Source organism: Sinocyclocheilus rhinocerous, unplaced genomic scaffold (assembly GCF_001515625.1).
Source record: "Sinocyclocheilus rhinocerous isolate Xijiao unplaced genomic scaffold, SAMN03320098_v1.1 scaffold1870, whole genome shotgun sequence".
Lineage (NCBI taxonomy): Eukaryota > Metazoa > Chordata > Actinopteri > Cypriniformes > Cyprinidae > Sinocyclocheilus > Sinocyclocheilus rhinocerous.
The window spans coordinates 656,253-672,001 of NW_015664009.1; the positions used below are offsets into that span (position 1 = coordinate 656,253).

The 15,749-nt window shown below is 37.6% G+C and overlaps 1 protein-coding gene across 1 annotated transcript in view; it reads left to right on the forward strand.

The window, feature by feature from the left end:
* The window catches only part of LOC107729113 (mediator of RNA polymerase II transcription subunit 13-like), a 47,002-nt gene that overhangs the window by 16,389 nt on the left and 14,864 nt on the right, over positions 1 to 15,749 (forward strand). Inside the window, exons 5-18 of the mRNA XM_016539490.1 lie at positions 4,196 to 4,393; positions 4,478 to 4,672; positions 5,223 to 5,382; positions 5,500 to 5,607; positions 5,708 to 6,412; positions 7,429 to 7,645; positions 7,726 to 7,756; positions 7,853 to 7,974; positions 8,290 to 8,374; positions 9,452 to 9,645; positions 9,738 to 9,937; positions 12,905 to 13,809; positions 15,068 to 15,235; positions 15,316 to 15,539. Coding sequence (XP_016394976.1) covers positions 4,196 to 4,393; positions 4,478 to 4,672; positions 5,223 to 5,382; positions 5,500 to 5,607; positions 5,708 to 6,412; positions 7,429 to 7,645; positions 7,726 to 7,756; positions 7,853 to 7,974; positions 8,290 to 8,374; positions 9,452 to 9,645; positions 9,738 to 9,937; positions 12,905 to 13,809; positions 15,068 to 15,235; positions 15,316 to 15,539 — 3,512 coding nt within the window. The remainder of the gene's footprint in view (positions 1 to 4,195; positions 4,394 to 4,477; positions 4,673 to 5,222; positions 5,383 to 5,499; positions 5,608 to 5,707; positions 6,413 to 7,428; positions 7,646 to 7,725; positions 7,757 to 7,852; positions 7,975 to 8,289; positions 8,375 to 9,451; positions 9,646 to 9,737; positions 9,938 to 12,904; positions 13,810 to 15,067; positions 15,236 to 15,315; positions 15,540 to 15,749) is intronic.

Genomic DNA, 15,749 nt, shown 5'->3' on the forward strand with positions numbered 1-15,749 from the left:
TTCAACGAAGTCAAACGCCACAAATAAATTATTGTACGTTATGGGAAACACTGGTAATGTATATCGAAATATCGGGAATGTGTTTAAAAATCATATCACCGTTCTTGAAAAAAATTATATCGCGATACATATTGATATTGAATTATTGTCCAGCCCTACGTAGGCGTAGCGGAAGGTGCAACGTAAGCTCCGGGGAGAGAGTGACAAACGCGGAAGCACAGAGGAGAAAGCAAAAATGTTAGAGGATTTCGATATAAGGCAAGAGGAGAATACATTTTTTGCCCAGCCATATTTGTTTGTACCGGAGTATACCGACCAGGAACTCCACGAGATGGAGGAGGCTGCAGCGGCCACAGCACAAACTTCAGATGTAGTTCACGTGGTTTCCCTGTGCTGTAAACAAAACCTGGTTCTCGCGAGACTACACTCTTCTCCCCGGAGCTTACGATGCGCCTTCCGCTACGCCTGCGTCATACGACGCTCGAACGCCTTGTTGTGAACACGCCTTTGATTCGTCTGAAAGAGGAATGTCATGTACGCCTAGGATGCCCTGAGGGTGAGTAAATCATGGGCTAATTTTCATTTTTGGGTGAACTATCCCTTTAAGTGTCTATTTGAAAAAAATGCTGTTAAACTCATTTATAGATTTTTTTTTTTTTTATTGACTCACATTAAGTCACACAGTTGTATTGATATACAAAAGCGGAAAGTTTAGCACTCAGTGTGAAGCACATAATGACAGTACAGTGTTTCCCATTCATTAACTAGACTGTGGCGGCCCGCTGTCTAATCTGTCCCGCCACAGTTTCATAATAAACCGAAGATATATTTATGCTTCTCATATAACATAAAAGTTCTTTAACATTGTGTCTCATGCCATTGCTTTGGCAAGTATCCGTCAAACGAATTAAAACCGAAAGCATAATATGACTTATCAAGTCAGTTTGCGCTGCTTGTTTCAAAGTGAAGCACGCACATTGCGCACACGATCGGCTCGTGATCCGGTGTTTTCCGTGCATCAGAGCGGCTCAGTGACTGCAGTGAACTCCGTTATTGAATGTGCTGTGAGTTTAGCACGTTTGGGAACGCAACGGCCACCAGTTATGCATAATTTGCACATTTGCATAATTTTCATCATTTTAATGGGCAAATGTTTACAGTATTTCATTAAATTAGTAATGTTTGTAAACCTGTTTTCACAGAAGCTGGAGTTTTCCAAAACTCTTCAAAATAAAAGTTCAACTGAAGTTTCCGCCAAAATAAAAGCTCAAGGGTTTATCTCTTGTTTATCTCTGTTCGGAAGAAAAATATAAATATTGGGGTGGGGGTTTATATTAATATATTTCTGAAGGGAACTGACTCCACAAAAGTTTCGATGGCATTTTTCCCTTCTTATCACTGCTGAATCATAAGCGCCACCTGCTGTCAGAGAGTGAATTTGCGTTCTCATTCAGCCTGTTTGTTTTTGTTTCATGCAGGTTTTATCTTTGTATCTTTGTTTGTATCGTGATTAAAATGCAGTGGTTGGTTCTAATTTCAAATGGCTTTTTTAATTAAATATGTTTAGTTGTTGTAGTAGTAGCAACTGCCTGTTTTTTGCAAAAACTTTGCAAGGAAAAATATTTATGGCCGGTAAATTTTCTCAAGTCACCAGCCACTGGTAGATGTGAAAGTTAGTTTTAGGCCCTGTTTGTAAGTGTAGAAATTAGGACAAAAGTATTGCAATTTCCCTACAGTAGAGTAAGGTAAAATAATATACCTGAAAAAAAAAAAAAATTATATTTATTTCACAGTGCAATTGTTTTACGATATATGGCTATTACTGTCAAATTAGAATAAAAGAATAATAACAATAATAATTTTATATTATTATTGTTATTATTATTTTATTCTAATTTGTTTGGCTTCCAAATTCACCAGTGAGACTGAGACACTATATCACAACTAAAAAGAGGGTTGAGTCCCCTTTAAATTTCAAGAACAAGCCCCATGCCCCCAGACCCCCCTAGAGGGATCAAGGACCACCCACCACAGTCTCACAAAGTCCTGTGGGAAACACTGAGAGGGAATTTACACTTCAGTGTTGAAACTCAAAAGATGACAGGCCCTCCCCTTTGTTCTGTTGTCTTTTTTTGTGGTTTGTCGTTGCCTCAGCAGTCAGACTGGTGGCAAACACGTTTTCTCCTCTGCTCAAGGGCACAGTAATGGAAGGCCTACAATATGTTAACACCTCGGAGATGCTGCTTCTCGTGTGATAGTCATTATCTCAATGTAGTCCCACTGTGGCCCTGATGAGGTGTTTTCCAGGTTCAGTACTTCTCTGGCTTTCAGCTTTGTTACATCACCACCGTTCCCTCCAAGGTGCTGAGTTCACAAGCTTGTGTCTTGCATTACTGCTTGGAACAGTATGCTTTACCCTGAACAATATGCATCTGTGTTTCTTCTCAACCTGTTGTCCTATGTGGGATCAACGTCAGTCGTTAATCCTCCTTTGGAAATGCTGTTGCTTTTTAAAGCAATATTCCAGGTTAAATACAAATTAAGTTCTGATGTGTTGATAGCATGCTGCCAAAATGGTTTCAAGTCATTCCACAGTTCTCATAGGGCTTAACTTGAATTAAGAGTAAAATATTTGTTTAAAGGAAGAGTCCTTGTTTCAAGAGGTGATGACAAACCTCTTTATCTGAAGCTTGTTTTTTTCTCTATTCTAAGTGGCTAGCAGTCACAGATTGATTGATTTCATTTAGTTTTTTTTCCAGTTGTTCTCACTGTAATGGCTGAAGATTGACTTTGGCAGAGCTCATTCACAGGGCTTGTGCTCAGTTGTCTGGCTTGTCTTAGTTCATTAACCGTCTCCCAAAGGGCAACTAATGCCTATGCTTGACTCCTTTTACATGTATTTGCGAAAGCAATAATGTCGAATGCCAAGTGCACTCATTCCTATTATCCCTTCATATTTTATTGTCTTGAACAATGGACCCAAACATCCTCTCAAGTAATACTTATCTACATGGAAATTGCTCTTTTTACTATGACTGCAACAATATTTCTTGCTTCTAACAATATGCTTAATTAGCCTAATATAAACATATATGAACTCTCTTGCGTTGTGAATATTTTTATTACTTGTACACACGTTGAGACACGCCAAGTTTTCACTTGCTTTGTGTGTTTGGTTTGTGTTAAAGTGTCATGAAACTCCCTGTATCAGCACAGGTCAGATCTCACCACAGTTTTGAATAATGTATAATTGTAGGTGAGAAAAGCTTCGGAAGTTGTAGGAGGAGGAGTGGAGATAATGCAGCTGTTTGTGCTCCAGTCAGTTTCCTTTGCTTTAAAGGAGCTGCACATTGCAGTTCATGTTCGCAAATATATTATACACTTTTAAGAAATTAATACTTTTATTCTGCAAGGATGCCTTAAATTGATCAAAAGTGACAGGAAAGAGGTTAATAATGCTACTAATAAAAAATTAAAATAAATGCAGTTCTTTTAATATTTTATGCATCTAACAATCATAGGGAAAATATATAATGGTTTTTAAAATTATTTTAAATATATTTAGTATATATCAGGGTTAATATAGAAAACTAAAATTAAAACCATAAAAATTGTTATTTGAAATAAATGTTAACTGAAAAAATATCAAAAACATTTCTCATTTTAATCTAGTTTAACTTGGTGTATGAAATTTAAATAAAATTAAAATATGTATATAGAGAGAGAGACAAATAAAAATATATAGAGACATGGAAATAAACAAAAACGGTTAAAAACTACAAAACACCAAAAAAATTACTAAAACTTAAAAAAATTTTTAAATCAAAATGGAAAATATAAAAAAAAATTCAAAATATGAATAAAAATATAATAGTATCTTAATGATATCTTAATGAATAACATAGATATAGATATATAGATTATATATAATATATAATTACGAGACATATGTTAACATCTAATACCATGTTTCATAACACTTTAAAAAGAAAATACATTTGCTCTTTATTTATTGTCCTGTTTCAGATCTAGTGTGAACTGAATTATTGGCAGAGCTCATGACTTTCGTTTTATGGCTTTCTTTGTGGCCCTAAGCATTCTCGTTCTCAGGTTACCACAAAGTGAACAGAGATATTACCAGGAAGTATCACACTTGCAATTACATTGAGAACGTATACTGCCTGTTTTCCTCCAGTGATCCTCTCTCCGTATGGTTTGAGTGGGACTCTGACGGGCCAGTCATTCAAGCTGTCAGATCCACCGACCCAGAAGTTGATTGAAGAATGGAAGCAGTTCTATCCCATAGGGCCCAACACCAAGGAGGTCACAGACGACAAGATGGATAACCTCGACTGGGAGGATGATTCCTTGGCTGCTGTTGAGGTTGTTGTTGGTGAGTCAGCTGTACGTATTGAGAGTTCAACATCATCTCAATTAATGTGTAGTATGAGTGCAAGTAATCATTTATGTTGCACAGCTGGGGTGAGGATGGTGTATCCAGCCAGCCTGGTGCTGGTGGCCCAGTCAGACATCCCGGTCGTGGCTCCAGTGAGCTGTTCCACCTCCTCGGGCTCTTACTCAGGAGGTCAGCACAGTCACATGATCCATGGAGATACTGGCATCTCTTCAGTCACTCTGACTCCTCCCACTTCACCAGAGGAGGCTCAAGCAGGTTACCACTACTACATTCTCAGTTATTGTGAATAAATGAAAAAAAAAATCTAAATGTTTAACTTTAGTTCTACACAAGTGTGATTGATTTATAGATTTTTTTTTTCTTACTATAGCATTAACTGACATTTTAGATGCAGAAGAAAAAAATATTATATATTATAAAAAAATCTAGAATTTTCTATTGTAATTATTTAATTGTTTATTTAACTATTAAGTTCATGTATTTTTTTGTCAGCATATTGACAGAGTCATTTTAAAGCCGGAGAAGTTGTGAATATGTGTGTGTTTGTGATTTTTATTATTATTTATAACTTCATATAGCAGTCATATAACTGTTTATGGTAATTATTTAACAGTAATTATTTATGTGATGTAATTATACATTTAATGTAATTTTTTATTGTTTTATTTTTGTTTTCATTTGTATTTATTTTTCGAAAAGTTCAATGTTGAATTATGCGCGTAGTAAGACCAGACAATCAAAGCATTGGATTCTCTGTTGCTGTCAAAACATTTAGTTGTAATGATTTTTTCCTCCTCTATTGCAGTTTCTCAGCCTGCCCAGAAATGGGTGAAACTCTCAGCTATGTCAGGCGCCTTTAGTGTGGATAGCAGCAGTCATCACGGAGGCAAGATCCCCCGCCGGCTAGCCAGCCAAATGGGGGAGCGAGTCTGGCAGGAGTGCAATATTAACCGAGCCCAGAACAAGTATGATTATGAAAACTACAGCTTAACTGATGAGCCAGAGTAAATTGCCTGGCAATGGGAAATTTATTGAGTAAGAATAAAGCAACTTCAGGTGTTTGGTATGGTTTATTTTTGCAGGAGAAAGTTTTCAACCATGTCTAACGGAGTTTGCGAGGAAGAAACGGACAAAGCTTCTGTTTGGGACTTTGTGGAGTCATCTCAAAGGTCACAGTGCAGTTGCTCAAGGTATTCTCAAGCTGCACATTTGCAACAAATGACATGTAATTAACTAAAATTAATGAATGAAAGCCTGCTGATGACATTGAGCTTTCGCTTTTCATTCCAGGCTTAAGAACCAGAAACAGCGGGCATGTAGCACCCCAGGGCATCCTCCATCTGCTGGCCAACCTCCTCAGCCCTCTACCAAACACAAGATGGCGGAGAAGCTGGAGAAAGGAGACAAGCAGCAAAAGAGGCCCCAGATGCCCTTCCACCACCGCAGCTCTCTATGTGAAGAACAGCCCAACTTGGAGCAGGGAGATGGTGTTCACAGGCTGTGTCTGCAGGGCCACGAGGACAGCTGCTACCCCAGCCTCCACCATGCTGACGTCACCTCCAGCAAGACCCCAATGCTGCACAGCTCAACTGATGAGATGGCTGGCTCCCCTCAGCCCCCGCCGCTCAGCCCGCACCCTTGTGAGCGCGGAGAGGAGACTGCCGACGGCCTAAAGACTTCCTCTTCACCCTTGCACCAACACTTCTACCCTCTTTCCTCTGAGCCCTGCCTGGTACCCCAGAAACCCCCAGATGATTCTCCACTAGACTCAATGCCTTTACCCTGCCCACCTCCATACCCAGAGTCCCTAGAAGCCACCGTGTACATGGGCTCCGCCATAAACCCCAACGAGGACACAACACATAACCCCTGGAGGTACTTTAGGGTGCCTGGTAGGAAGAATGCAGATTTCCAAACACCTCAGCTTCCTGTGGTCACACTATTCGAGGATGGTAACAGGGCCGGAGGCCAGGATGGTGTTGTGTCGGTTACAGAGTGAGTTCTCTAGCCTTGTGCACTAAATAGTGATATTGTGACACTAAATACCAACACATTTTCAACTTTGGGAAGTGTGATTAAAAAATAAATTGAGTCATTTGGCTTGTTGAACTGAATACCAACAGTTTTCTTTTGGCATGCAGAATGGATCCTCGTAAAAAATAAAATTGAATTGCTGTTCAAAACATTTCCTTGCCTTTTTGAAAAAGGAAGCTTTTCTAACTTGCCTGAGAATAGGTTAGCCTTTTAACATCTTAATTACGGACTGTAAGGAAAGTTGCGCTTCCATAAAGAACATTTATTTGGCCCTTTTGCAAGTCATTTTGCTGCAGTGGTTGTCAATAACATCAGGCAGCTTTGCTGAAAAGCTTTGCTTGGTTGTTAGTTGATGGCAGGGGCAGATAGGTTGAATTGGACCCTGTTCCTGGCCCAATATTCTGGTGCACTCTGTGTGACCTAATAATGTTTTGCTGGAACAGACAAATAGTCAACAGCTACTGAAAAAATGACCACTGACTATGTCAGCGTCTCTGGAGAGTTTACCTTCAGGTTTTTGCAACACACTTGATGTTTTGATTTAGTGGCTATGGCTGGCTATAGGGCAGGTTTATAACCATTATTATTGATATTATTATGTAAAATATATTTATTGATATGTGGCATTTTATAATAAAAATATAATAATAAGCATGTTTTAGATTTTAAAATGCATTTTATTTTAATTTTTTTAATTTTTAGATTATAAATATATTTTAAAAATTAACACTTTAATGTATATATTAAAGTACTAATTTCTTAAAAAAAACTACAGTGATGTGTCTGTCTAAATCTTTTAGTACTACTAATATTTAAGTGTCTCATTTTCGCCTGGGTGTTAATTTATTTAGCTATCTATCATGGTAAATACTAACAAATAAATGTAAAAGTAGTATTGGTGTAACTGATCGTTTATTCAGTATGACTTTCTTCCAGCTAAAGGTCTTAACATAGTGTGGGGTGTTTTTTTTTTGCAGGTTTATGTCCTCCTCCAAAAGGCCTCTGAAAGTGTCGGAAGAGCTGGTGAAGTGGTACGAGCAAAAGAAAAGACAGTATCTCTCTGCAGCTGAGTGCGATGGAGACCAGGAGCATGAATCTGATCCTTATGCTTTTGAGGAAGGAGATGAGGAGTTTACTTGCTCTGATAAAGACAAAAAACCAGGAGCCGAGAGGGAGACTGGGAAGAAAAATAAGGTCAGGCAGTGATTTTCTTAGAAAAATGTTATGATATGTTTCTCAAAGTGAGAAGTCTTATTTATTTATTTTGCTTTTAGAGGGATGATGGCAGTTTGCCATCTTCTGATGGTGAGTATTATTTCCTTACACTTAAATTGATAAAAAAATTTTCATTGTTTCTGAAAATGATTCTGAGGGTCATCTTGAACACACCTTTTCACACAGATGCCCAGGGGTCAGGTGGTAGTAAACCACTTCCTACCACCAGCTTGATTCATGAGACAGATCTGGTCGTGTCCATTAATGACCTGGACAACCTCTTTAACTCTGACGAGGATGACCTGACGGTTAGTACTCTTATGAACTCACCAGCTTACTGTGATGTGGAAAGTGAGAAGGCTAGCTGTCCTAATTTAAATAAAGCGTAACATCATAATAAAATTAATTTTCAATTTTTGGTATGAATCACACTTTGTGAAGCTCCAGCAGTAATTAATCTATTGGATACAGTGATATTCATATTGAAGCCAAATTAGAGCTTTGTTGCTGGACATCCTGCCTGATTATAAAAACTTGTAGGTGGTCATAAAATTCTTTATTTGCTGAACTAGGGGAACAGTAGAGCAATTAAAGTGAGCATTTCTTTGTCTTACTCCAAACAGCCTGGATCCAGGAGAGCTGCTGGTGTAGCAGAGGAAAAATTTGGTAGGAAAGAACCAAAACCTGCAGCGCCAGACCCCCTGCCTTGTATGTGCCTCAATTCATGACCCCTGCTTAATCTGAATCATTACTGATGCATTTGTTCTAATAACTGTTAATGGAAGTGTGTGAGCAGTTTGGTTTAGAATGTGTTAATGTAAGTTCATATTATCCATAGAGAGAGTGGGAATTTTTAACGTTAAGCTGTTAAATCTGTAGAAATGCTTTATATATACTTGTTATCGGCTGATATTGGAGTGATATTTTTAAAAATATATTTATTTATTTATTATCACATATTTGTTTTTTAAATATATTTTTAAAGTATATTTAAAGATTTTTTTTTAAATGTTGGTATCTGATATTGTTCAAGCTAATTTTTTAACTAACTTCATGTGAAGTTTATTTTTAAAAACAGTAACACTATTAATTGTAATCTTCAGCAAATCTTAAAATTATTTTTTTGTACATTATAATGTTGTGATGCTTAAATTCACTTGAAAAATTCCTATTAAAATTTTCACTAATTGAAATAAAACCTGAAATAAAATAAAATATAAATATTCGAAGACTGAAACATAAAACGTAAACATAAAAACAAAAATTAGTTGCTTTGGCAACTATCTAATAAAATGTTGATGTTAAGGTACTAAACTTATTAAAAATAAAACTGAAGTAAAATTTATTTCATTTTAGTGTTCATTTTAGTACTTAAAGTACTAACGTTAATATAACTAAGTTACTAAAACTTAAATTAGAATGAAAACTATTTAAAAAATATTAATTCATACTATAATAGTATTTAAATAATAGTAAAATAACACTGCTCGTAACTTTTTTATTTATTTATTTATTTTTTATTTGCTTTTTATGTTTGTTTTTTTAAATTAGGAAATAGTATAGGATTTTAATGTCTGCAATTCTAGAAAAGTCATTGCATGAGCTCCTACTTATTGCTCCTACTTAGAGCTACAGAATCCAAGAGCTACATGTTTTCTCAAACAAAAACCGTTTTAGTGCTGCACAAGTCATCACAGACTGAGACGTTAATGGCAAGCATCTGTTGCCTATTTTCTATTTATAGTGCCAAAATTCTGTTCCTTCATTGTGTGTTTATTGATCTAGGTTCTGCAGACCTGCACCAGATGTTCCCAACCCCTCCATCACTGGAGCAGCACATCATCATGGGCTACTCTCCTATAAACATGGGGAATACAGAGTCAGGGGCTGGCCTCTCTCTTCTGGATGGGGCCATCAGCGGGAACTTCAAGATGGAGGTGGAGGAGGGTTTCTGCAGCCCCAAACCCTCAGAGATTAAGGTAGTACTTAATTACTGCTGTGAATTCCCAGGACTATTTTCATGAAGAGGTATTTTGTGATGCAGGTCTCTGTTTCTTTATTGTATTTTCAGGACTTCTCCTACGTGTTTAAGCAAGAGTCCTGCCAAGCGCTCATCGGCTGCTCCCTTTACGCTCCTCTGAAGATGCTGCCCAGCCATTGTCTGCTTCCCATCAAGCTTCCAGAAGAGTGTGTGTACCGGCCCAGCTGGACAGTCGGCAAACTGGAGATGCTGCAGCCGATGGCAGCCATGACCTTCCTCAACAAGGACAGGTACAACAGCCAAGAAATTAGGGATTTTTCTTCCTCCCTAGCAGATTTTAGTGTTTCACAGTGTTGATTGTTATTTTGTAACAAACAAACCTTTTCAATTCAAGCTTTCATCAGCTTGTTGGCATGTATGAAAGCCTAAAAGGCTTTTAATTGATTGAATTACCTTAGGAGGATGCATATTGAGCAGGTGGTGGTTGAAGTAAGTGGGTCAGGTTTTTAACAAGCACATAACACACTATTCTCTGCTGTTTGTGGTCCAAGCAGCTGCCAGCCCAAAATAGCAATTCAATATTAATGATAGTGCAGCCTTAATTGAGCAATGTGTCCAGAGCATTGATGCCAAGCACACTCAACTTTTAGAATGTGTACCTGCATCTGTTTTAATGCGGAGATGTTTTTCTGCCACTTCTGAACACCTTATTCAAAACTAACAAAAACTATGCTATTGTGCAATAACTTATGAACTGTTCCCAAGGTGATCTTAGTGAATTTATGAAGTCCGTTTCCACAGGTGAGTCAGTTCCCAGCAGAGTAACCACAGGTGTACTTTCACTTAAACTGTAAGAGAAAGAGAAGACGTTGATTTAGTGGTGGTTGTTGTTTTTTTTCTCAAACGACTCTATAATACTTGTGAATTTTGTGGTTTGATGCAGATAAGTGGTGTGCAGTGTTTCAGAAATGGCATAGTATAGCATAGTGAATATGCACTGTTCAAACAAGTTTCAACAGACAAGTTTCACAGCAAAGAAAATTATGAAAGGCTGAATATGGTTTATTTTACATCTTAAAGCAACTAATCAAAATTCTGTCATTAACTCTGTATTTACCTCTGTTTCTATTGGCCATTCAGAGCAGACAAACACTACTGTTGTTTGGGGTCAGTAAGATTATTATTATTTTTTTTTATAAATGTATACTTTTATTCAGTAGAAATGCATTAAATTGATCAAAAGTAACAGTAAAGACATTTATGTTACAAAAGATAAATACAGATCTTTTGAACTTGAAAAATCCTGAAAAATAAGTTTTCCCACCAAAATATTAAGCAGTACAACTATTTTCAACTTTGATAATAATAAGAAATATTTCTTGGGCACCAAATCAGCCTATTAGAAAAATGTCTGAAGGATCATGTGACACTAAAAACTAGGGATGCACCGAATTTTCGGCCACCGAAAATTATCGGCCGAAAATACGAGCCGAAAATGTTCAGCCCGGCAGTGTTCAGCGCGCAGGTTTCACTCTCCTCGTCACTGCGCGGTTTGATGCGATGCTCAATATTCCGCTCTATGAATGTGCTCGTGTACCACTCATCCTCACCAAAAAAAGCAAAAGTCCGCTCAAATAACACGTGTAGTTGTATACTTGTTCCTGTTTGCAGTAGCACTACTGTGCTGTAACATGCTGTAGTACTGCTGTACTGGACAACGCTGGTTAAATGTCGCTACCCTCTCGTGACGCTATGCTCTGCTCATATGCTCTGATAATAATAGCTTTGTAGGACTATACATTATTTGGATAATTAGTAAAAAGAAAAAAAAAATTATGTCTGATTCTGTTACATAGAAGTGAATAAAAATTATATATTGATATTCAATGTTAAGGTAACACTTTACAAAAAGGTTCCATTAGTTAATGTATTTATTAATATTTCTTAATGTTAGTTAATGATAATACAGTTGTTAATGTTAATTCAGAGTGCATTAACTGTTAACAAGCACAACTGTTGATTTTAATAATGCATTAGTAAATGTTGAAATTAACATTAAGATTAATAAATGCTGAAGAACTATTGTTCATTCTTAGTTCATGTTAACTAAAGTAGTTAACTAATGTTAACTAATGAACCTTATTGTAAAGTGTTACTAATATTAATATAAATTTACTTTCAGTAAAAGTGTGGTTATTTTATTGGCTTGTTTTTTAAATTCAGTATCATTAAAATTTAGTTAAATTAAAAGGTCTTGCAAAATTACTTTATATTATTTAATAAAATAATAAATAATCATTACAAAGCAGTTTCGGTTTTCAGCAAAAAGCATCCAGAATTTTTGGTTTCGGCTCAGAATTTTCATTTCGGTGCATCCCTACTGAAAACAGGAGTAATGCTGAAAATTCAACTTTGCCATGACAGGAATATATACAGGTGCATCTCAATAAATTTGAATGTCTTGGAAAAGTTTATTTATTTCAGTAATTCAACTCAAATTGTGAAATTCGTGTATTAAATAAATTCAATGCACACAGACTGAAGTAGTTTAAGTCTTTGGTTCTTTTAATTGTGATGATTTTGGCTCACATTTAACAAAAACCCACCGTGTTTTAATATATTATTTTATTTTATTTTAAGTTATTTTAATAATAATATTTCACAGTATTACCGTTTTACTATATTTTTTTTATCAAAAAATGCAGCCTTGGTGAGCATAAGAGACTTCTTTTAAAAACATTAAGAAAATTTTACCAGCCCATACTTTTTGAATGTTATCTTGGGACACAATGCATCACACTCAAAAATCTTTCTTGTGCACATCCAAAGAGCCACTTTACTATACCTTCTTAATCCGTTTCTATTGGCTAGTCAGAGCAGACATAAGATGCTTTTATGCTTTAGAAGAGGCTTTTATGCTGAATTTTTACACAGATTTTGACAGTGAATCACTTTAAATAATTTAAACAGTGAATCAGGAATCTTTGGGAATTGGATCATATCTCCCTGAATTGAATTGACTTGATGAGGATTTGAGGAGGTGACTAAAGATTCCACTGTGTGACAAGCGGAAAGTAGCCAACTATGTTTTTTCCCATAATTTTAGACAATATATCTATTGTTTTATAATTTTAAACCAAACAGTCTTATTTCTGTCACATATTTGGCTTGAAATGTATGCTTGTGCTATTTAGTAAATGCCAGTTGGTTTGATATTTTAGCCACTATATGTGACACTTTCTCCTCTTCTTCAACAGTAACATCCCTAGTGTAGGAAGTGCAGTTGAGCAGGACCAGAGCTGCACCCCTCAGACACACAACACCTTTATGTCCAACAGTGCCCCGCCCAGCAATTGCGGCGCTGGCATCCTGCCCTCCCCTGCCACCCCTCGAATCTCCGCCCCAACGCCACGGACACCCCGGACCCCACGCACCCCCAGAGGCCCTGCCAGCGTCCAGGGCTCGCTGAAATACGATAACTCCGACCTCTATTCTCCCGCCTCTACACCATCCACCTGCCGACCTTTAAATTCAGTGGAGCCGGCCACCGTGCCCTCCATCCCGGAAGCTCACAGCCTATACGTCACCCTCATCCTCTCCGAGTCGGTCATGAACCTCTTCAAGGACTGCAACTTTGACAGCTGTTGCATCTGCGTCTGCAACATGAACATTACGGGGGCAGATGTGGGCGTCTACATCGGCGATCCTAACATGGACTCGCAGTACTCAAGCATGGACCCCTGCTCTTGCGGTTTTAGCGCGGTCATGAACCGTCGCTATGGAAATGGGGCCGGCCTCTTTCTGGAGGATGAGCTGGACATCATGGGAAGGGGTTCAGATGCTGGACGGGAGACTGAGAAGCACTTTGAGGCTGTACACGCAGCCTCCCTTCAGATAGGGGCGGCCCTTAAAGAGCAGGTCCCGGATGATCTAATCCTCTTGCTGCAGGACCTGTGCACTAACCCCTTCTCCCCCATCATCAGGCCAGAACATCCCAGCACCAGTCTCAAGACCCCCATGCGCCTGGAGGAGAGGGACTATTACAGTGACTGCTACTTGGCACTGGAGCATGGCAGACAGTTCATGGACAACATGTCTGGGGGAAAAGTTGACGAGACGCTGGTCAAGAGCTCCTCTTTACACCACTGGGCCAAACGCAACGGTGAGACTTCCTCTTGTGATGTTAAATTTTTTTTTAGTTGTTGTTCTTTTATTTTTACACTGCTCATTCAGTGCAAGGTTTTTAACAGTGGTTCAAAACCAAAAAGCCAGCTCCCACCAGGGGTCCACAAGATGACTAAAAAGAGTTTAATACATTAGCAATATATTCAAATAATTTAACTCTAGTATGAAAAGCTTGTGAAAAGTGTTTTCTATGGTGGTTGGAGAGTAGAATTGAATAAAAAGGAATTGGAGTTGTTAAATTGTGGGATTTTTTTTAATTGTTCATTTTTTTTTTTTTTGTGTGTGTATTTTAATTTATTTATTGGGGAGCTGTTGCGATATTTTCTTTGAAATAACATGCATCAATTTACATTAAGTCCAGGAAAGTATTAATCTTAATAGGATTAATTTTGATTTGATTTTGGAATCAAAGACCATCTCGAAGACCAGCTTAAAGTCACACTGAATTTGAAGTAGCGACAGATCATTTGTTCTGTATTTGTGATGTACATCTGAATGAAACAGATAATCGGAAAAGAAACAAATATAGGGCAGGATTTGGTTCAGTCCACCGGTTGTTGATTGGATGAAGGCAGAACAGAATGTGAGCTTGGCAGTCAATTGTAAGAAAAGGGCGAAATGATCCAGCATGTGTTACCAGAGCGATCTAGTTATGACTATTTGTTCACAAAAAGATCAGAATGCATTTAAAAAGTAGATTTGGTGAATTTTCATTTCATGCAGACCTGTAGCAAATTCTGCAAGTAACCTACAAAACAGCTTTCTCAAACGGGGCTCCAGACTGCGACCATATAGTCACATTTTGCGACCATGTTTCCTGCTGGTGCGACTAATCATTTTTAGAGGTCGCACTGGTGTAGATGTATGTAAGCAAAACAGACAATTATCTTTTCTTGTAAAACATGACAACTAACACAGCAAAAAGAGGAACTCCCGTTCACAAAATTCAAATCACAAATAATACTACTGATGAAAAAGATATATAACTATAAACTATGATATATAACTATAAATTATGATAAAAGTTCATCAGCATGCATTGATTAATCCCATATTTTGGCGCAAAAAAATGTATAAAAAATATTGCGACCAAATCATGAACAGAAAAAGTTAGTGGCAAAAGAGGGGAAGAATGAGTCTGGAGCCCTGCTCAAACTAAATGTGTTAAGCAGTGAATCTGTTTGAAGTCAAATCTGGTGTGTTTGTAAAACACTACTCTCTCTGTGTTCTTGCAGCTTTCGATACGAGCATGCTGTTCTCTCAGGATGTGCTGAGGATGCTGCTGTCACTGCAGCCTGTCCTGCAGGACACCATTCAGAAGAAGAGGTCTGTGCGCTCTTGGGGAGTCCAGGGCCCCCTCACCTGGCAGCAGTTCCACAAGATGGCTGGCAGGGGATCGTACGGTAGGCATAACTCAACTGACACCATCCTCTGCATCGTTTATAAACGATACAGGCACATTTACACAACTCTTTTCTCTCAGGCACAGATGAATCTCCAGAGCCCCTCCCCATTCCCACCTTACTGGTAGGTTACGAGTATGACTATGTGGTGCTGTCTCCTTTTGCTCTGCCATACTGGGAGAAGCTTCTGTTGGACCCGTACAGCTCTCAGCAGGATATCGAATATATGGTGGTGTGTCCCGACAACGAAGCCCTGCTTAATGGAGCCAAAACTTTCTTCAGAGACTTGACTGCTGTATATGAGGTTAGAACTAATAATATATATTATGTCCAATTTTATCCTCATTTGAATTGTACACTTGCATAAAACTATTATATACTATATAGGAAATCTCAACTGCCTAATTTATTTCATTGCAAAATTGGAAAAAATAAATAAATAAATAAAAAATAATAATATATATATATATATATATATAAAATATATATGTGTGTGATTTCCCATCTTTTTTTA